At 38.8% G+C, this 20356-nt stretch overlaps 4 protein-coding genes, 1 long non-coding RNA gene and 1 other non-coding gene across 6 annotated transcripts in view; 4 read left to right on the top strand and 2 right to left on the bottom strand.

The window, feature by feature from the left end:
- LOC112486820 (uncharacterized) lies at window positions 1–172 on the top strand. The gene is made up of 2 exons (XR_003049311.1): window positions 1–50; window positions 142–172. It is a non-coding gene; the product is annotated as an uncharacterized LOC112486820 (long non-coding RNA).
- A 288-nt stretch (window positions 173–460) lies between these two features.
- On the bottom strand, window positions 461–4479 carry LOC103377038 (cAMP-responsive element modulator). The gene is made up of 3 exons (XM_008307654.3): window positions 4027–4479; window positions 1984–2128; window positions 461–1456 (listed from the first exon to the last, which is right to left on the bottom strand). Exons 1-3 carry the CDS (start codon window positions 4055–4057, stop codon window positions 1312–1314), a joined length of 321 nt encoding a protein of 106 aa, XP_008305876.1. The 5' UTR covers window positions 4058–4479; the 3' UTR covers window positions 461–1311.
- Window positions 4480–5817: 1338 nt separating this feature from the next.
- Window positions 5818–15838, top strand: cul2 (cullin 2). Its single transcript, XM_017031796.2, has 21 exons — window positions 5818–5907; window positions 7072–7210; window positions 7490–7592; window positions 7703–7797; window positions 9269–9373; window positions 9468–9551; window positions 9948–10044; window positions 10211–10321; window positions 10887–11049; window positions 11149–11273; window positions 11641–11748; window positions 11986–12045; window positions 12146–12274; window positions 12409–12495; window positions 12577–12729; window positions 13104–13181; window positions 13277–13343; window positions 13438–13640; window positions 13801–13902; window positions 14107–14223; window positions 15572–15838. The coding sequence occupies exons 2-21, from the start codon at window positions 7092–7094 to the stop codon at window positions 15701–15703; spliced, it is 2238 nt and encodes a 745-aa protein (XP_016887285.1). The 5' UTR covers window positions 5818–5907; window positions 7072–7091; the 3' UTR covers window positions 15704–15838.
- Window positions 15839–17135: 1297 nt separating this feature from the next.
- LOC103377036 (transcription factor 7-like) lies at window positions 17136–19072 on the bottom strand. Its single transcript, XM_008307652.3, has 2 exons — window positions 18916–19072; window positions 17136–18380 (listed from the first exon to the last, which is right to left on the bottom strand). The coding sequence occupies exon 2, from the start codon at window positions 18083–18085 to the stop codon at window positions 17330–17332; it is 756 nt and encodes a 251-aa protein (XP_008305874.1). The 5' UTR covers window positions 18086–18380; window positions 18916–19072; the 3' UTR covers window positions 17136–17329.
- A 249-nt stretch (window positions 19073–19321) lies between these two features.
- On the top strand, window positions 19322–19393 carry trnaw-cca (transfer RNA tryptophan (anticodon CCA)). Its single transcript has one exon. It is a non-coding gene; the product is annotated as a tRNA-Trp (tRNA).
- Window positions 19394–19753: 360 nt separating this feature from the next.
- Window positions 19754–20356, top strand: part of LOC103377042 (partitioning defective 3 homolog) — a 253608-nt gene continuing 253005 nt past the window's right edge. Inside the window, exon 1 of the mRNA XM_025054368.1 lies at window positions 19754–19983. The gene's annotated coding sequence lies outside the window, so the exon portion shown is untranslated. The remainder of the gene's footprint in view (window positions 19984–20356) is intronic.

The raw sequence follows: 20356 nt of genomic DNA, 5'->3' as shown, positions 1-20356 counted from the left end.
AGAGCTGGAAATGCAATCACTGCAACCAAATCCAAATGTAATTGTCAAAGGTAAGATGCAAATTCCAGATTCAGAGCAGTTGGTACATAAGATTGTAATAAATATTTCCCATTAACATACTAATTTATATTTGTTTGTTAGGCAGAACTTGATGCCGGCGATGAATTTAGAAAAAAAAAGGTAAGACAAAGTAAGTTAAAATGAAAAGATTCTCATCTTCTCCAGCAGATTAAGTTGTACATTATTTTGGTTTCTAGTCTAGCGTTAAAATTAGAAAGACTATGAGCTCGAAGGATGAATTTCAAAATAGAAAGTTTCTCATTATAAGATAGCAAATACTTTAGGCCTGTGATCATCTTCAATGCATATTTATTTTCAATAATTCCGATAAGTAAAGAAATCTTTTTGTATTAAAAAATACTACTACTAGTACTAAACAATATACCCATGGGAAAGCAGATCAGACAAAAGAGAGAATTTTATTCAGGCAAATGCATTTTGAACCTATCGCTTTCAAATATAGATCATTGATTAAGTAAACAAAGAGACGAGGAATGAGTTAAAGCATGGTTTCCACACGAAACACGCATCAATAAGCAGAACATGATATTAACGCATTTCTCAATTCTGATTGTAATAAATCCGGCACCGAGCAAACACAGTCATATTCATTTTCACAAAATATATTTGCTGACTTAAATATACAGATCTTTCATTTTTAGTGCAAACACTGAAGAAAGTCGGACAAGAAATTCAAGGTGAACGTGAGCCCAAATAAATATCAATACTACGTGACAAAAGCAGAAAAGCCCATACATGGATGCTCAATGGATTCTGAGGCTTATAATAAATAAAAAGGAAAGATACATTTATTGGGTTGCATACTGTCTGTTTTTTTTTTCAATTCCAATTTGTTCAAGGTTTACAATGAGGTTTTCGTTATTTTCTTAGTTGAAAATAGTTATAAAGGAATGTAAAATGGCAGGTCAATGCTGGGCGATTACGAGTCTTCAGGTTCTTTTGTCTTTAGCTTGCTCCCACAAATTGTCTGTGCTGTGGAAATCAAGCTCACTGTTCGGTATCCCTGACCTGAAACAAGGTCTTTGTTGTTGCTGGTTGTAGCACATGGACAACTGGGAGCCAGACGCATCGACATCACCATGAAAACACATTTAACATTAGAGACAGAGAGCGTTTTGTTTCAGTGTGTGTTCATGTGAGCGTGTGTGCATGAGTCCTCAAGACAGACCCCACAGAAGAAGACGACACAGTTTCTAAACAAGTGTGCTTCCTCCTCAACTTCAAGGTGTTCTACTCCATCTTGTGTCGGTAGATATCCTTCAAGGCTCGGAGCTCCTCAATGAGAGTCTTGTTTTGATTTTCAAGCACGGCCACGCGGTTTTCAAGGCATTTGACGTATTCCTTCTTCTTTCGTCGACACTCACGAGCAGCTTCCCTGGAAACGATAACAGTGGTCATGAGGAAAAACATTCACATCATGATCAGGCCATAACAGGAGGAAAAACAATTCAGACGTTAGGACTTAAGAGACACGAAAACAAAGTATGTCAACATGTAGTCTGTAATACAAACACAAGTCTGCAAATAGTTCATCATGTCACCTAACTCTCTCTTTCCTCTAAACCCTGATCGGATAATCACCAGGCAACTCATGACCTAGCAACTCAAGTCTCTAAAAAGGGTTGAATATGCAGCTAAGTGATGACAGGCCTGTAGTACGATTACTGTCATCAAACTGTTGGTGGTGTCTTGTGCTAGTGTGTTTTTATGTCATTAAAATGTGAGCAGATCAGAGGGACATTCAGTCTTTTCTACCAGAACAGGTACAGTAGGTGGGAAAATGGAAAAGAGCCGTTTATCACGATCAACCTTGATACGGATGTGGAATAACAGGAGAGTTGACTCATCCGCTGAATGTCAAGGCTCGTTCGTTCATCGTGTGTAAACACTCGCTCCCTCTACCTGTTCTTCATCAGGCGAAGCTCTCTCTTCTGTACAGTATCCTCTGTGGGCTTCTTGGAGCTGTGAGCGTTGGCAGCGGCCACTCCCTGTGGGAGGCTGGAGCTGGGCTTATGCAGCTGGCAGGCAGTGAAGTCACCTGCAGGACCTGCGGAGACACACGGTACGTCGGTAAATAATTAAACACAGCACCTTGGGCTGTCATCTGAACCATATATACATATAACTATATATATATAACGTTCAATTTTGATGTTTGAAAATGTGTTTAAAAAGTTAAGTATCACTTGACAGAGGTCGCAAGGATAGCTTAACTACACATTTACACAAGTTCAAGTTTTGATGTTTTTCTAAATTACAGTCATTTTGAGAGAAAAATTGTGAAACAATACAATGTTAAAGACAGCATAGTAATTAATGTTTAAACCTGCTTGTCTTCACATTCACTTGAGCACTTTCTGCACACACGGTGTGTTTTCTCGATGGACCTTCCCCAGTCTTAATTCTCCGACATGTGTGACGTCCATCTGTTTTGCCTAATTTGTTTGTTTGCTTCTTTTTTGTTTTCTTTAATAGCTTTAGCTTCAGAATGACATCCACATTCTAGAGGTGCAGTTTTTCGGGCTCACAATGAACAAATGTTGAAAAGAATAAGGTCTCATTTGTGCTTCGGTTGCAAATGTTCATACATTACTTCACCACGTGACGTCATCGTTATGACTTCACAGCGATGCTGACGTGTTGTTATTGTAGTGTATGGCCAGAAATGATTATCTTTGTGACTACTCAGTGACATCATGGTGTGTTGCTGTTTTACAGGCTTGATCCACAGAGTCATCAGTGACTGATCCAGGGATTCAGAAGAGGGGGAGATGGGGAGGGGGAACACTAAGAGTGACCAGTTAACACAATAGCACGTTTTTAAACTAGAGAGGGAAACTGAAGAACCCAGAGAAACCCACATACACACATGCCGGGAGAACAAGTCATCCAGAAATACTGGAGATGAAACCAGCAACCTTGCCACAAGGCAAGAGCACTCACCACTCCTCTGTGTGATGACAGTAAATAATTTCAACCACATTTTTTTTTGACAAATCTGCTCCAGAAGTTTGGCAAAACACAAAAGTATCCTCAAAACATAAAAGAGACACTGTCTTTCTGTTGGTTAGCCTCTTATGTTGAATATGAATTAACAAAGTTAGTAATCCTAATCCTTAGTTAATTAAAAAAAACCTCATGAAGTTTAGATAACAGATGGTAGCACTACAAAAATCTGGGACTAAAGTCAACATTTAATGTCTTTGTCTCTCTCCCCAAAACTAAACCAAACTAAAAGATGTTGCATGACAGCAAAGTGCGGAGTGGGAGACACAGTCCAATTCTCATCAGCTTCTTTTGCCAAGCGTTTGCCAAGTGTCAATAAAACTCTCTGCTCCCCCTCACACACACACACACACAAACGCAGATGATTAATTCTGTGATTCGCTGAAACACACACAAAGAAGCCTGCACATTATCGGAGTGTGTCCACAGACTGACGTCAGCGTGCGGCGTATTCACTCATTCACATTTGCATGTCGTTGCTGGGGGCCTGTTCCAGGAAAAGCAGTGACGTCAGCTACTGCCGCTATGTGCTGTGAGTGGGCAGAGCACTGGAGCATATCACAGAGGAGAGAGAGAAAGTGAGAGAGAGAAGGGGGAGGACGGGTGGTAGAGCCAGTGTTGCCTGTTGAAGTGAGCTTTCTATAGGAATTATGTTTTAAAGAAACTATGAACTGATCACTGTGTTTTTCTATGAAAACTGTCTGATTCTGTTGTTGTTATTATTGCTGCTGTTGTTGTTGTTGTTTGGATCCAAATCCTAACTTGTAGCAATCAGTATTTTAAAATTAAAACAACACTTAATTTAAAAATTTAAACCACACAGACATTTACAGCCTGTAGAAAGTATTTTATCTGAGAAAATATATATAAAAGAAATGTGCAAAAGGGAAAAAAAAGAGTCTGTAAACTGAAAAGTTAAAGAGAGGAAAGGAAACCTACCTGTTTCTGTCTCATCCCCAGTTACAGCCATTCTCTGTGTGTATGTGTGTTTACTCCAAGGTTTTCCAAGAGGCAGTGTCTCCTCCAAAGTCTCCTCTGACTGAAATGTTGCCACAGCCAACAGCCAGTCTATGTGTGCAATTTACAATTAGAGGCACTGACATCAGCATGACATCACTGGCCTCCTGATGTCAACAGTATGCTTTGCTCTCTCACAGAACTATGAGTCAGGGGCTCTGGTGTTTGCCTTTGGGGAGGGATTATCTTCAGCATGACTGCAGCCTGTCTCTGAGTATGGCTTGTTGTACATGGATATGTTTAAAATGTAAAAAAAACAACAACAACCCAAAAATGAACAAAGAACAAAAATCATTTTTTTAAATCAAAACCACTCGTTGTACTCCAGAAACATCCTCACCAGACTTATGTTTTGAATAACTCATAAAATATTATTATTTAGCTTTACTGTGTGTGTGTATATGAAACGTATTTGCATTACAAAAACAAAATGTAATTAGTAATCAGATTAATCGCTTACGCAAAACATAATGCGGTGGCGCCCCCTAGAGGGTATTCATAATTGTACTGTTTAGGTGAAAATGAAAAAGAAAGAAAGGCAGGAAGCAAGAAAGAAGGAAAGAAAGTATGAAAGAAAGAAAGTAAGAAAGAAAAATAAATTCTTCAGTAAATAATCCTACCGTTATATTTTATGAGCTAATAAATCTGACAGGATTGGATCAATAAATCAAGTGTGACATATTTACACTTCAGGGAAAAGGGAAGTCATTTACGTCATAACAGTAATAAATGTATATAATAATAATGCAAAAAGAGAATGTACAAAGGCGGGGACATTAAATCTCACCGATAAAATGTGTGCTATGTGAAGATAACCGTTATATAAAGGCTGTGACGTCTGTGAGAACCCGTTTTACGTTTCAGCATCCCAGAGGACGAACGTCAAACATTGTGGGTTAACAAAAAAGAAAAAGAAGGGTACAAGCATAATAAAATGTTGTTGTTTTTTGGGTTTTGTTGTTGTTGTTGTTGTTGTTTAGTTTTGTGTTTGTTTGTTTTTTATTTTTACCCTGAACACAATAATTTCATGTAATGATGAGGTCACTGCTTATGTTTTAGGGAACAATTTCTATTAATTTGAAGATTAAACCACAAACAGGGGTCAAATGTAACCTGGAAACAAAGGCAAATGAGAGCCAAACGCCATGTTAATATTTAGTGGAGTTCTTATACAAACTTTAATTAAACCTTTTCATGTGACATTAAAAGGCAACTGATAGTTGGGGCAGTGACATTTGCGTCATTTGGTCATAGACAATATATAATAAAATATACAAATGCATTTGAAATAACCTACAAATATAAATATAATTTATTTATGGGGCAACTAAAGCCCCGTACCTCCTAAAACTGCCACTTATATAAGAATAACCGTCATTTCAAGTCAATAAATAGTTCACTTTTTTAAAAAATCATAAAAACACATAATGACCTTAGAGAATTATCATATTGCTATTATTATACTATTAATATATTATTAAAGTCAAACTTATGCGCACTTCCTTAGAGGTTTCCGTAGTTTTGGACGATACCATTTTTACGTTAGCGCTGTCATTTCTTAATCCCTAAAGTGTTTATGACGGCACTATTTCTAAATATCACATAAATGTTTACGGTAAGAAAAATCCGGCGCATTTTTAATGTGAAATGAAAAGGCCTCAATGAAAAATCAGCGTGTTTGTGATACCCCCCTTGTCATTCTTTGGTATAATCCTGGAGGCAGGGGAGAGCTGTGAGTGAGACAAATCAACCCTGTGACAGCGGAAAAACTAGAGTTTTATAAGAAGCAAATACTGTACAGAGGTACGTATGATTCTACCATATACACCGAACCTTAGTGGCCTGTTTTGTTCGACCAAGGTGTCGTCTTTTGCCGAGCTGTCAGTGCAAATGTGAGCTTAATAAAAATAAGAGGAGCATTTGCTAACGATAGCTGAGCCATCCTCAGCTCTGCGCTAGCTGCTAGCTGTTAGCAGTTGCATTATAAACCGCTGGAACTAGAGCAGGAAGAAGTAGCACTAGGTAGCCCGAAGCTAGTTAGCCTGCGAGCGAGCCATCCTATTTTGGGACTGGCATCCCGTAAAGCTAGTATCCTTAACTTAGCTGTCGTACCGTGGCTGATGGAAGACTGTGGTTTGTAAAAGCGTGACATTGACAGCGGGATATTGTGACGTGCGGCAGTTGGCCAGGAAAAGTGAAAATGAAAATGTTGCTGTGTTTTCTTTGACGTGAATTCAACTGGTATGAATAACAAGAAATAACGCAGGGCCTCGTTTCTCTCTCCTGTAGGTGATCAGTGATTACCTTGACATCAGTTCAGAAGATGTTGTACTATAGTGTTGCGTTTATTTAACTGTATATCAACTATCTTTAAAACGTTTAGTCAGCTCCACACACTCAGTACTGAGTAATCGTGATGTTATCCATGAACTTGACTACAGTTCTGTCTTCCCCTACCAATGTAGCTTATCCAGAACTTGATTTTTAAAAGTGGTGTTTCTGCTTGGTATCCATATTAAATTAATAATAAGGCCATATTATGGATACCATGCTGTTTTTTAAATGTCTTTTATACTTAGTATGCTAACTATTTAAAAATGTATTTTTCAATGTTTTGCCCAAAGACAGCAGCGTCACTAAAAAGCACTATTTTCACTGAGTGGTTTAATTAAAATCTCAAATATAATTTACACTGCACACTCCTATTTAACACATGAACTATTAACAGATATTACCTAGAATTAAATACAAAATAAATAAATAGACACATTAAGTATAAGTCGTGATTCAGCTAAAACATGTTGATATTGTGGTTATTGTTACATTTTAAATCTGTTTAAAATTATTGTGGTAATCTTGTTTGCCTCTTGTCCCCCAGTTCAGTGCCATTTTTACTCGGAACTTTCACAGAACTAGTGTGATTGTTGTTGATCAAACTTGTAATCGCTTGTTTCCTTTTCTCACCAGACTGAAAGGGAAACTGTACGATGTCCTTAAAGCCACGGGTGGTGGATTTTGACGAGACATGGAACAAGCTATTGACGACAATCAAGGCTGTGGTGATGCTCGACTACGTGGAGCGAGCCACGTGGAATGACAGGTTCTCGTATCCTATCCCAGCGTCCTCCGTGTTGAAAGATAATGGCAACGCTTGAAAAGTTTCAGTTTATGACGTTAAAGCTTTTCATTTCACCTTGTTGTTTAATATTGAGTTGTCACCTGCCAAATTTTGTGATGATATGATGAATATTTCTTTTACATAAAAGCATTTTTGGAGAGGATCGTTTTTATAATATACCACAGGGATGCTGCATTATTTTAGACTGTGTGTGCTTCCTTGTACATTCTAGATTCCCTTATTACTTTGCCTTAACCTTGACCACAGGGACATCTATGCCTTGTGTGTTGCTTATCCAGAGCCTTTGGGTGAGAGACTTTACACAGAAACTAAGGTGTTCCTCGAGAATCATGTACGGCAGTTGTATAAGGTACGTGCTAAGAAAAGCTACCGAGTTTTAATTAATTTATGTATATTCTTATGTCATGCTGATTTTCCCTAATTCAATGTTGTTGTTTTTGTTGTTTGTATATAATTTAGAAAGTCCTGGAATCCGAGGAAAAGGTTTTAGTGATGTACAACAGATACTGGGATGAGTACAGTAAAGGAGCTGATTACATGGACTGCTTGTACAGGTAATAACCATTCTGTTTATAACATGTCATGTCAAATTATAATTAATATGTGTTTGTTTTTTTAATTCTGCCTTATTTAAAAAAAACTTTAGACAGTGTAAAATAGAGCAGTTCACTCAGATATCAGTTTTGATCTGACATATTTATACCAGCTCATAAAAACATCACATTTGTGCAGAATTTGTTTCCATTCTAGCCTCCAGCGCTTGTGAACTCAAATTGCCTTTAAGTCTAAATGGAAAGTGTATGGTTTGTCCTGATTTATTTTAAATCAATACGTGGCACAAAAATAGACCTTAAGGCTCTTCATCCTTTAGGTCTATTTTTGTGCCGACCTTAACCAGATTTTTTTTTTTTTTTTTTTTTTGCAGGGTTTGTCATTTGTTTATATTTTGCTAGAAGACAGTTCCTGTTTGTACTTCTGCACATCTTCACAAACCTCTGTGTAACTGCATCAAGTATTACACATGTACTTTACAGCGAAAGGCTGTGGCACAGCAGTGTGGACTGTGATAGAATATAGTTGTATGTGTAAAAGTATAGATTAGTAATAATTTACTTCCTGGTTGAAGAGAAATTATCTTGACTCATGAGGTTCACAACTTAGTGAGTAGCAAGCATCAGGTCTTTATGGCAATCGAATTGGCTGACATTGTCACTTGGTATGTTAAAGTCCATACTGTGTGTAAAAAAGAAAAAGAAAAAAAAGTGAGGCCCTAGATGTAGGCTGGAGGTAGCTCTCGTGGTTTTTGGTGAGTTGATCAAACATGGTGGTGTGGTTGTCAGAGAACGGTTCTGCAGTTCAGTCTTTCTGCCCTAGTTTGCCACTGCTCTCATCCAGTGCTTTGTCTTTGTTTTGCATAATCTCGAGGCTTTGCAACAGAACAACGTTTTCTTTTTTAGTGTCTATGAAAAAAACCCAATTTTTGTTTTTTATCCGAGTCTAAAACAGTGTATCAGTGACATAATTTTAAACGATTTATTATTTTGCCCTCTTCTGACACTGTAGTGGTGTAGCGTGGTCATGTCCTCCACAGTGGGTCCCAAAATCCATGGGTGTGAAGGTGTAAATGGTCGTAGGGTGTACCCTCCTCTCACCCAGTGACTCCTGGAATTGACTCCATCTCTCCTTGTGATCCTCAATAGGATCTAACAAAGAATAATAAATAATTGGTACTGTGTCCTTGTTGCAACAAAGCACTGGCCATCAAGACTTCTCCCTGTCAGCAGTTCTGCACCTGCCAAATTTTTTCAGCTGCTTTGTCAGAACCTTGTGCTTTAAAGTGTAACCTACAGACACCACGTAAAAGCAGTGAAAGTTAAGTGCATCGTAAATATCGCCACATTAATTAGCACTGACAAACAAACAAAATAATGTTTTAATTGACTTAAAAACACTTAAAGCACCAGATGATTCCAATTCAAATCCAGTACAACGCTCGTGTCTTTAACCTTTATTCGTTTTGTTCAGGTATCTCAACACTCAGTTCATTAAGAAGAACAAACTCACAGAAGCAGACCTACAGTACGGCTACGGGGGAGTTGACATGAATGAGCCACTCATGGAGATCGGAGAGGTACTGACCAATTTAATTACTGCTGGTATAAACTACTTCCAGCAGCTTCCAGCAGGGCTGTTAGATTCATTTTTGTGTGGTTTCTGTTTGGCGGTTGGCGCTTGACGTGTGGAGGAAGTTGATTAGCGAGCCGCTGCAGGCTGTCCTTATCCGGATGTTGCTCTTGGAAATCAAAAAGTATGTTTCTCGCACAAGATGAGCCATAAAAATTATTTTCTCTTAATATTGTATGAATGTGGTGTTCCTATATCTAACTATTTAGTAATTATTTACTTAGTTATTTTGGTCTCTCAAGTGATTGACATAGAATGTTTGGGCAAAGTGTTATACTGTACGTAAATAAAATGTACGAAAATAAACCTAAAACTTTAAAGAAAATTTGTCACATTTGATTTCTGCCGCCATCTAGTGGCATCAACTTGTGGGGCGGATAATCAATGTGATCAATATTACTTCAGTTTTCATGTAAACTGCGGTGTTAAACCTTTACTTGGACTTAATCGAATGCAGAAATAACACAGGTTTTGTGTACCAGGTTTTTTGCACAGGACTAATTCTTCTTTCTTCACACAGTGACCGCTGTGGCGAGAACCTAAACCAGAAGGTAATCCACGGGGTCATTAACTCCTTTGTTCATGTTGAACAATACAAGAAAAAGTTTCCACTAAAGGTGAGACGGGTCATTTGCTGTCATAACAATAAATATATCACATTCTTAGCATCTGATACAAGAATTCTAAGTATTGCAATGCCACAAGTGAAGTAAAAGTTATCAGTAAATCTTTCCACGGAAAAAACCCTCATGTGTACACCTTACCCCTCCCTGTGTCTTGTAGTTTTACCAGGAAATCTTTGAAGGGCCGTTTCTGACTAAAACAGGGGAGTACTACAAACAGGAAGCATCCAATCTACTGCAGGAATCCAACTGCTCGCAGTATATGCAGAAGGTAGGATAACTGATGTCAATTGATTTTGTTTTCTTGTTTTTTAATGAGTAAGTTGTGATGCTTATAGTTGACGTCTAGGTAGACAGGGAACTGATGTCAATTGATTTTGTTTTCTTATTTTTTAATGAGTAAGTTGTGATGCTGTGTGAATACATGGGTTTGCAACAGGTTAAAAACAATATAAAAACAAGTTGACCCACAGGTGATACCAATATAGGCATGACCTCAGTAAAGCTCTGTAATTGTTTAGTTATAGACAGCTTTGCGGCCCATTGAATAGGGTATCAGTTTATTCTGTTTCTCTATCTTTTTGTTTCCCTCGTTAGCAAATAGCAATAATGGTACTTCCTATAATGTATTCATCTTTTTTATCTTAATCATATTTACTTCAGAGTCATCATTACAACACACGTAGGTATCAGAGCAATGTTTGCGACTGTGTTTACTGTGTTGCCAAATAATTGTGCGGATTTGCTTGGAGACAAAACGTTGGGTTGGAAATGTGTACCGAAAGTAGCTAGGAACCATTTCAGATGTTGATACTGCCAATAAAATTACATTCCAGGTTTTAGCACGGTTGCAAGAAGAAGGAATGCGATGTCGAAAGTACCTGCACCCCAGCTCCTACGCCAAAGTCATCCATGAATGCCAGCAGAGGATGGTGGCAGATCACTTGCAGTTCCTTCACGGGGAGTGTCAGAACATCATTCGACAGGAGAGGAGAGAGGGTAGGCCTCACATTGTCTTTAATGTCTCCATATTTTTGTATATGACAAATGTAGTATATGGCAACGAACCCCATTTCTTGCTATCTTGTTTTTGTCTAGACATGGCTATCATGTACACCCTGCTGCGGGCTGTGTCCAATGGGCTGCCTCATATGATCCAGGAGCTGCAGGTTCACATTCACAACGAGGGCATCAGAGGCACCAGTAACCTCTCCTTGGAAAATGTACGTTACGTCCCTGCATGCATGTCTGTACTTGTGTATTTGGATCTAAGAAATATGTTTATACCTTATACTTGAGGCAGTGTTTCCCAAACGTCCATGGTTTATGATTATGAACAGTATCGCAATCAGCGATTGAAGAAAGACAAGAATATCCTATCTTTGGCTGTATTGTTTTAGTGTTATAGCCATCTACTACCACCTAGTGGAAGAATGTTTAATTGTTCTGCCAAGACATTTTTTTAGCATTAAATAATTTCAGACCAATTAATTAAAGTTGTATCATTTTCCACTGCACACCTGCTAATCTATCACTGATGTGGTTGGAATCACTGGTCTGTAAACACTGTGTCTCTTTTCTCTCTTCCAGATGCCAACCCTTTTTGTGGAGTCGGTGTTGGAGGTCCACAGTAAATTTGTTCAGCTCATTAACACAGTTTTGAACAGAGATCAGCACTTCATGAGTGCACTGGATAAGGTATACAAAGTCACACTCTTAACAGCTGCTTCCTTGTTTTATCACACTCTGTGTTCAACACTAAATGTCAAAATTGATGTTTCTTGTTGAGTTCCCTTTTCAACAAAATAAGAACTATTTAATTACTCAACTACAGTTATGAAAGTTACATTTCAGATTTACTTGTTGTAGAAGTGTTCTTTTTTTCCCCCTTCTTTGAAATGGCCACATGTGTTTATTTGTTCTTTCCTCTTTGAGGCTTTGACGTCGGTGGTGAACTTCAGGGAGCCCAAGTCCATCTGCAAAACCCCTGAACTTGTGAGTACGCACACAGATGTTTCACACATACACAAATACACACACACACACTCGTACACAGTGCTTTGACCTGGTCATGACTCCTGGTGTCTCTGTCCAGCTGGCGAGATACTGCGACAATCTGCTGAAGAAATCGGCAAAGGGAATGACGGAGAACGAGGTTGAAGACAAACTGACCAGTTTCATCACAGTGTTCAAATACATTGACGACAAGGACATCTTTCAGAAGGTGACAAGGAGAAATATGTCTCACATTAAATAAAAAGAAAAAGAGAAATTCCAACTGAAAGGGATTCTTAAGTACAAACCTGGGCTAGAAATATATAAATATAAATAACCCTGCCACGTTACTATTTCCCACAGTTTTACGCCAGAATGCTAGCGAAACGGTTAATACAAGGTCTATCATTGTCCATGGACTCAGAAGAAGCCATGATTAACAAACTAAAGGTAAATCAAGTGTCAAACAGTAAACAGTCACATCAATCACACCTGTGGATTTGATCCTAACCCTGTTCCCTGAACCTGCAGCAAGCATGTGGCTACGAGTTCACAAGCAAACTCCACAGAATGTACACAGACATGAGTGTGAGCGCCGACCTCAACAACAAGTTCAACAATTTCATCAAGACACAGGAGACGGTGGTCGACCTCGGCATCAGTTTCCAGATTTATGTATTACAGGTGAGTAGAATGGCTTCAGTGCATCAGTAGACTGCAATTATCAGTGCTGAAAAACACAGGAAAAAATACCCGACACGTACACAAAACCATGGAACTGTTGATTGATATAAAAAATGGCATTGGATTGGTTGGATTAAAATCTGCTGTTTGCAGCAATAGCTTTTTTATTTAGCATCAACAATACAGTAAATAGTTGTAAATATAGACACATTGGGTTGGTTTTATTACTTTATGTATTGTTATATTTATATTTATTATTATTATACTTAAAAAAGTAATGAAGTAGTAATAATCTTACAACCTTTACAGTTTATTTGTTACTTGGTGGTTTTTAATCTTATTTGTTTAATGTTGTACGTTTACTTTGTTTGCAGGCTGGAGCGTGGCCTCTCACACACGCCCCCTCCTCTCCGTTTGCCATCCCACAAGAACTAGAGAAGAGCGTACAGATGGTGAGGGGGGTTCTAGTGTCAGTCACAGATGTTTAGATGCTGTGGATCTCAGTGTTACCCTGACTCTTATACATTCTTTGTACCTCCCTTTACAGTTCGAGTTGTTCTATAATCAGCACTTCAGCGGCAGGAAGTTGACCTGGCTGCACTATCTCTGCACAGGTGACGGAGTAAAACACACGTGGTCGAGTTGAGTAAAAACTCCCTTTATAGATTTAGACAAATGTCACGGCTCTGTTTTTTGTATCGACTGCAGGTGAGGTGAAAATGAACTACCTCTCCAAGCCATATGTTGCCATGGTGACCACCTACCAAATGGCCGTGCTGTTGGCCTTCAACAACAGCCAAATAGTGAGCTACAAGGAGCTGCAGGACAGCACGCAGATGAACGAGAAGGAGCTACAGAAGACCATCAAGTCTCTGTTGGACGTCAAGATGCTCAATCACGAGTTGCAAAAGGTCTGACTTCTGACATAACAAACATGACATCGTCTTTCTTCCGAACTTAAAGTACTTATTTACTTACTTGTACTTAACTCGATTAACAAGTTCATAAAATTGTTGTCAGGTCAACTGAAAATAGTCAGTTAATTTTAGCTTCGTGTGTTTCTGCTTACAGGAGGAGATTGAAGCAGAGTCCACGTTTTCACTAAATATGGGTTTCACCAGTAAAAGGACAAAGTTCAAGATCACTACATCAATGCAGAAAGACACACCACAGGTGAGAACAGCAGCTGCCCATATTTCTATTTCTTTTCTTTATTTTCTTCCTTTCCTGCTCTCCTTCCGTCCTTGTTTCCTTCATTTTCTTCCTTCGTTCCTTCCTACCTTTCTTTTTTCTTTTTTTTTTCCCTTCCTTCTTCCTATCTCTTTTTCTTATCTCTCGCCTTTGTTGACATTTCTCACCCACCTGTTCTTCACGCAGGAAATGGAGCAGACGAGGAGCGCCGTAGACGAGGACCGAAAAATGTATTTACAAGCTGCTATCGTGAGAATCATGAAAGCTCGCAAAGTGCTCCGACACAACGCACTCATCCAGGAGGTGAGTTATATGGTTTTTTGGAATCCTTTTACAGATTTTTTCTGGGGTTGATGAAAGCTGGAACGGAGAATAGCGTGTTCTGAAAGCACATGTCGTTGAATAGTGTTGTGAACTTTGGTAATACAAGGAGAGATCAAGTCTGTAATGAGAGGGCTCAAGGGAGTCTGAGCAGTAAAAAAAAACAAATCAGTTTGTTCTACAAAAATAATAATGGACCACTTTAAATAGAGAGATCAAGTAACAGGCCATCAGATCGGCGCAGTACAAGCTGTAAACTGATCCAAATGAGTGGTGAACAGTGGTGGACTCGGGTAACACTGAGGTGACAGGGGATTAAGTGGAACTGTGTTCAGCAAAGAACACGTTGACTCATGTTTGCAGTGGAAGTTACAAATGCACCAACAAACCAAAGCTGCAGATTATCATCTATGACAAAAGCAGTGTTCTGCAGCATACAGTTTCACTATGATGGCTTTTATTTATAGAATAGAGTTGTTGCAGTTTAATAGAGGGTTTGGTCAAGTGTGGCTGTATGAGGGAAAAAATGCATAAACCCATAATTCCACCATCCATCCACTTCACATTGCTCTACTGCACAGTTAATAAACACTTTGTTATTTACACACGCTGTGGGAAAAGATTTGTGTTCCACACAGTCCTTTGGGGGGAAAAATACCATTTCAACACCCAGTAAGGGTGTTTGTAGAGGAATCAAGGTCAGGTGAGACGTCCGGATCAGGAGCACAGGGCAGTTAATAAGTCTATGGATTTAGGACTGGATTAATATTATTTAGGACGGCCCCCAACAATTTCATCAAAGATTAAAATCCAATTGAGATGGTCAAAATGTACAGTAATGACTTAAGATTTAACTTAAGGCAGGAAACTATTTTACTTCTTTTTTTTGTGACCATTTCTATACTAATAATTGTCATTTGGATAAGTCACAAATATAAACATGTGTGAAACATGCATCTGCCTGATGATGTTTGTCTCTCTGTTTCAATCATGTACAGAAAAATATTTTAAGTTTTTTTTTTTTTATCTCAGTTAATAATGATTAATTACAATTATGATTAATTGAGATTAATTCACAAATATCCTATGATTTATCAGTTCAAAATATGATTTGATTTTCCAATCAGTTTCCTCACAATTCCCCTGCGCTTTATTGGGCAAAAGACCACGATCGTGCACAAGAAGGTGCTTGTGTCCCTTTAGCACCGTTTGCAGTCTCAGTTTGGTTGCTGCCCGCTTCACCTCCTGAATAGTTCCTGTTCTAAAATGAGCGTATTAGCATGTCAGACATAACAGAGCTGCATTGTTTCCCTCTCTTCTCTGTGTGCAGGTGATCAATCAGTCCAAAGCCAGATTTAACCCTAGCATCAGCATGATCAAGAAGTGCATCGAGGTTCTAATCGACAAGCAGTACATCGAGAGGAGCCAGACGTCGGCAGACGAGTACAGCTACGTTGCATAAACGGATTTGGGTTGAGTCCTGAAAACGCCTCCACACAAACACTCATCTGTGTGACAGACCAGTAAACAGAGGTTTAAGTCATGAAACTAAAGAAAAAAAGACCCAAACAGTACAGGTTTATTTAGTCATTTAAAGTTTCGGACTCTCTGCTGCCCTCTGGGGACTAAAGCAGGACTGGTGCCTCCACCTTTTTAAAACAAGACAACATCATCAAGTCGTTTCAGCCCACCAGATGAAACCCCCACCCAGACAGTCGTTTCAGCCCACCAGATGAAACCCGATGAAAGCCCTGCCCCTCAACCCCGCTCATCTCCTGATTTTATGTTGTCGACAACAACATTATCACTACCACACCCCTGAGAGTCAAAGGTCAAACAAAGGAGCATCTAAGAGAAGGGTGGTGGTAAAACTACTACTGGGATGTGAAACAGAAAAAAAGGGGGAGGAGGAGGGAGTTAGCTTTGAGACCAGTGACAAATGGGTGACTTCCCATTTAAAAAAAACCAAAACCCAACAACCAGTTTCATTTCTCACATTTGCAGTTGTGTGTTTATTTTTTCTTTCTTTGTTAAATGTATTGAACTAGGACAAAGATAATGGTTAAAAGCCTGGTATGTCATTCATGTCATATCTACTTTCAAGACAAAACGAGACAAACGTGGTTCTGCTGCTTGTCATATAAACAAATAAAATAACTGAACGGTTTTAAGTAAACGTGATGGGTTCGTATTTGTGTCACTTCAGCAGCTGTTAGTGATTGATTACACTTGCACTGAGATATTTTAATGTTCTGTCTGCGTTCATTTGCAGATGCACACAAAATAAAACAGAAGTGACAGATTTGTGACCTAAGTCCCATAGGGAGGTGTGTGTGCCTTTGTGTTCTCTCATTTTGTTTTTTTTTTGTTTTTTTTAGATACTAATACCGTATATGCTTTGCTCCCTTTGAAGCAGGCACCTGGTGATACACAACACTGTTTAACTTAAAAATAAACATTTATTGAACATTTAAATAACTGTTGAACATCACCTTGTCTTTGTTCTTGCTTCCGTCAAGCTAAGTGCACACAGGTCAAGGTTCTGCATATTTGTGACCATGTCATGACATCACTTTTCATCAAAATTCTCTTTGGTTTGGTCATGTTTTTCATGCTGTGACCACTGTCACATCGGCAGGTACTTACAGTTGAACAAAGGAAATGTTAAGGTAGTAGTGCTATATATTGCTATATATTGATGTACTTCAGGTCATGTCGCATTCAAGTACACATTTTAACCTGGAATATAGTTAAAATAAATTGATTTTCCTTCGATTTTTTATTTTATTTTATTCAAATAGAAAATTGTTATAGAACAGGGTGAGGAGACAACTGTCTACTTTGCCATCTCCAATTAGCTTCCCTTCAGAAAAAGGAAACACGAGTCAGTCAAATCTTGTAGACATTTAAAGCTTGAGAACACGCTTTAAATGGTTTTTATTGGTTTTTATGAAAACGTATAAAAATACTTTGTTATACATTTTTAATGTCTGATGAACAAAAATACAGTGGCACACAGAAGAATATAAACAGTGGCCAGTTTTTTTTAGTAAATCGGTTGCTTTTTAAAGTAGGTGACAGAAATCTTCTACTGCCGATCCATGGTGCTACGCCTGGTCCGGATTCGCTTCTTCTTCTTCCCGTAGTTTATCTTGCTGGACCACTCCGGGTACTGCTTCTCGTGAAGGATCTTCAACTGCTCAGCCTCCTGGATGTACTTGTCCTTCTCGGACTGCAGCAGTGAGTTCCATCTCTGGCCGAGCTCCACGTTGACCAACGCGTTGTCTGTAATTTTGAGATCAGCCACAACAGTTGGCCTTTGGTCCTTCATGAAGAGCAAGAAAGCGTTTGGCGGCTTCTTGATGTAAGGACGCCCGTCGTCGGCCTGCCTATTGCGTCTATTCTTGGGGACGTTTTCTGGCCGAGGAGTGTACACCGTAAGTACAGATCCTGGTGGGAGGTGGTACGGATTCTGAAATGGAATCCCAGCTGACATCACCAATGACAGAGACTGAAGGTTGACCTGTGTCTCTGAGTCAGCAATGGGACGTGGAGCGATAGGTTTCAGCACCGTCATCTGAATGGGGTCCACACTGCAACTCTTCTGGTTCTGTTTATGGGACCCTTCGACTGGCAAAAGCTGGATTGTTATCATGGGATTGTTTTCATCGCAAAACAACAGCTCTTCTTTGATGGGACTTTTCACCGGCTCTGCCTTGGCACCGTCCTCTTCCTCTGACACCAGTTGGGATTCATCGCTGTCATATTCATACCCTCGTTTAATTTCAAATTTTATGTTCACTGTGGAATTACCGTCGTCCACCTCTCCAAAAGCTGTTTCCATTTTGTCTAGCTCAGTTTTCTTTCTTCTTCTTTTTAGGTTTAGCTCTCCCTTTGCTTTTCTTTCATTATCTATCTTGATGTTCAGTGGCCAGCCGTCCGAAAATAAAGCTTCTGCTCACACCTAAATAGTTTTTTTTGTCCTTTTGTCCTGTTATCTTTCGGTGTTGCTCTTTTATCCTTTCATTTCATTGGATATCCTTCCTCCTAGGCTGGCTTTTATCTATCATCGCCTTTGGTTACGTCAACAACATGCAATGGCTCCTCAGGTATAAATCACTGTTATGCCCTAAGGATGTCTGGTTGAGATCATAATAAAAAAGTAAAAAAATGTTTTAATACAAAAATGCACCAAAATACAAACAGTTACTTGAAGAGATTAATAGTACACAGTAATGGCATAGGTAAACAAAACATTGTTTGTTAGCTTGCTTATATGAGCTTTTGGACAAAGTTGGCTTCAGACATTAGCAATAGATTCAACCAGTGACAAATGATGAACAGATTTGACCATTATAGCTTAAATTCAGCAGACATTAGTAGCTGCACACTTACTAATGGCTCTGTTCTGTACTCATACGAACATTTCTCATATACTATATATTTCTGTACAATTGAAATGCGGCATAATTATTTAAAAAAATGAAAATATTGCATTGTTTTATTATGCTATGTTTCAATGCATTTTTAAATTTTACTAACGGATATCATTTTCCATCACATTTTTATGTTAATTTGTTAACTGAATGCTGATGTGCAATATATCTTAACACATTTGGTTTACTATTAAAGTTACAGCTGACAAAGAAGAACAGACATTAAGTATTTCCTTACCTAGTACTTCAGCATGGAAAAGGAGAAGAAAAGAAATATTCTAAGTGCAGTTTTCAGAAGTATGCCTGACGTCCAAGACTAAGATCATAGGAGCAACTGTGGTCCAAGGGAGACATCCGTTAAAACGCAGACTTTGATCAACGTAAGAAAGATTTAAAGGCATGCAGCCAGCATGAAAATAACAAATGAATAAAATAAACGGGCGTGCCTGTTAAACGTCACATTAGAAGATGACACTGCATTTTACCGTAATAACCGGAGAGGCTGCAACCCTCGCACATATTTTAAACTTCATGACTTAAACATTGGTGCCCGAATATAACGGCGTCCAAGTCCACTTCCAGTAATGGGTCTGCTATCCTATACTATATGATCTAGTTGTCTCTGTATTACTGATTAAACGCAAGACCTCGTGGCGCAACGGTAGCGCGTCTGACTCCAGATCAGAAGGTTGCGTGTTCAAATCACGTCGGGGTCAGTTGTTTTGAATATGGCCACATGAAAACCTACTTCTGCAGTTCTCAGACATTTCCCCTGTACACCTTAAGTGATTAATTGTTAACAGCCTGCAGCAAGAACAAATAACAGCAACATTATGAGTCTGGCTGTTGTCACATCCCAAGAATAGTATAATATTTAATATCATTTAAATAGTAGTAGCAGGCAGTGTGCTTCATGGGCCGACGATACGCCATTTGTTTGTTTATTTATTACTCTGACCAGTTCATTAAACACAAAGATCGCTGGAGAATAAAACACTGTCCATTGGGTCGTTTATTAATACTGACACAAGTCTGGTCCAATCACATTCCACTTCCGCTGCCCATTTGGCTCTGTGCCAGAGAGAAGCGTGCGTGCGTGTGTTGTCAAATGCACTAACTGCTGTAGACTTTTGGATTGTTTTTTCTTTTTTAAATTATAAATTTACAAGTATATACCTGCGAGTTTGGTAGAGACGGAAACGAGAAGGAGAAGCAGGGAAACTGCGTTATAAAAAAGCAGGCTCATCAGGTAGACGAGGGAAAATGTGACAAAAACTACGAAATGTTTGCTGCGGTTGTTTTACGGGTAAGGACTGCAGCCTTAAACCGTACTGGTTTAAACGGCCACGTGAAAACGTGATGATGTAACGTGAAAAGCTCATATTGTATTATATTATGACATGCTAACATGCACGTGAAAGATGCCAATTGATCAGCTGATCGATTATATTCAAAAGTTTTTTAATTTATACATTGCTACCATTTGCCGTTACGCAGACGCGCGCACACGCACGCATGTGGCAGTTGTAATCTGAGCTATCACTTCTCATGTTTTATGTCTTTCTCTAGCATTAATTCTGCTTTAAGTGGTCACTGTGGTGGAGTATGGATTTAATTTGATATCACTAATACACGACACAACAAAGTATTTCTTATCCTTGTACTTAAGTGTGCTAAAG

Source organism: Cynoglossus semilaevis, chromosome 3, assembly GCF_000523025.1.
Source record: "Cynoglossus semilaevis isolate Cse_v1.0 chromosome 3, Cse_v1.0, whole genome shotgun sequence".
Taxonomy (NCBI): domain Eukaryota; kingdom Metazoa; phylum Chordata; class Actinopteri; order Pleuronectiformes; family Cynoglossidae; genus Cynoglossus; species Cynoglossus semilaevis.
This window is presented reverse-complemented; position numbering and strand designations above follow the sequence as displayed.

Excerpts from the sequence above, each read along its gene's own strand:
- LOC103377036 (XM_008307652.3), bottom strand. The coding sequence starts at position 18,085 with ATGGAAACAGCTTTTGGAGAGGTGGACGACGGTAATTCCACAGTGAAC.
- LOC103377038 (XM_008307654.3), bottom strand. The coding sequence starts at position 4,057 with ATGGCTGTAACTGGGGATGAGACAGAAACAG. Across the intron at positions 2,129-4,026 it reads TGGGGATGAGACAGAAACAG|GTCCTGCAGGTGACTTCACT; the intron begins GTAGGTTTCCTT and ends GTGTCTCCGCAG. Across the intron at positions 1,457-1,983 it reads CTTCGCCTGATGAAGAACAG|GGAAGCTGCTCGTGAGTGTC; the intron begins GTAGAGGGAGCG and ends TATCGTTTCCAG.
- cul2 (XM_017031796.2), top strand. The coding sequence starts at position 7,092 with ATGTCCTTAAAGCCACGGGTGGTGGATTTTGACGAGACATGGAACAAG. Across the intron at positions 7,593-7,702 it reads ATGTACGGCAGTTGTATAAG|AAAGTCCTGGAATCCGAGGA; the intron begins GTACGTGCTAAG and ends TATATAATTTAG. Across the intron at positions 7,798-9,268 it reads TACATGGACTGCTTGTACAG|GTATCTCAACACTCAGTTCA; the intron begins GTAATAACCATT and ends CGTTTTGTTCAG.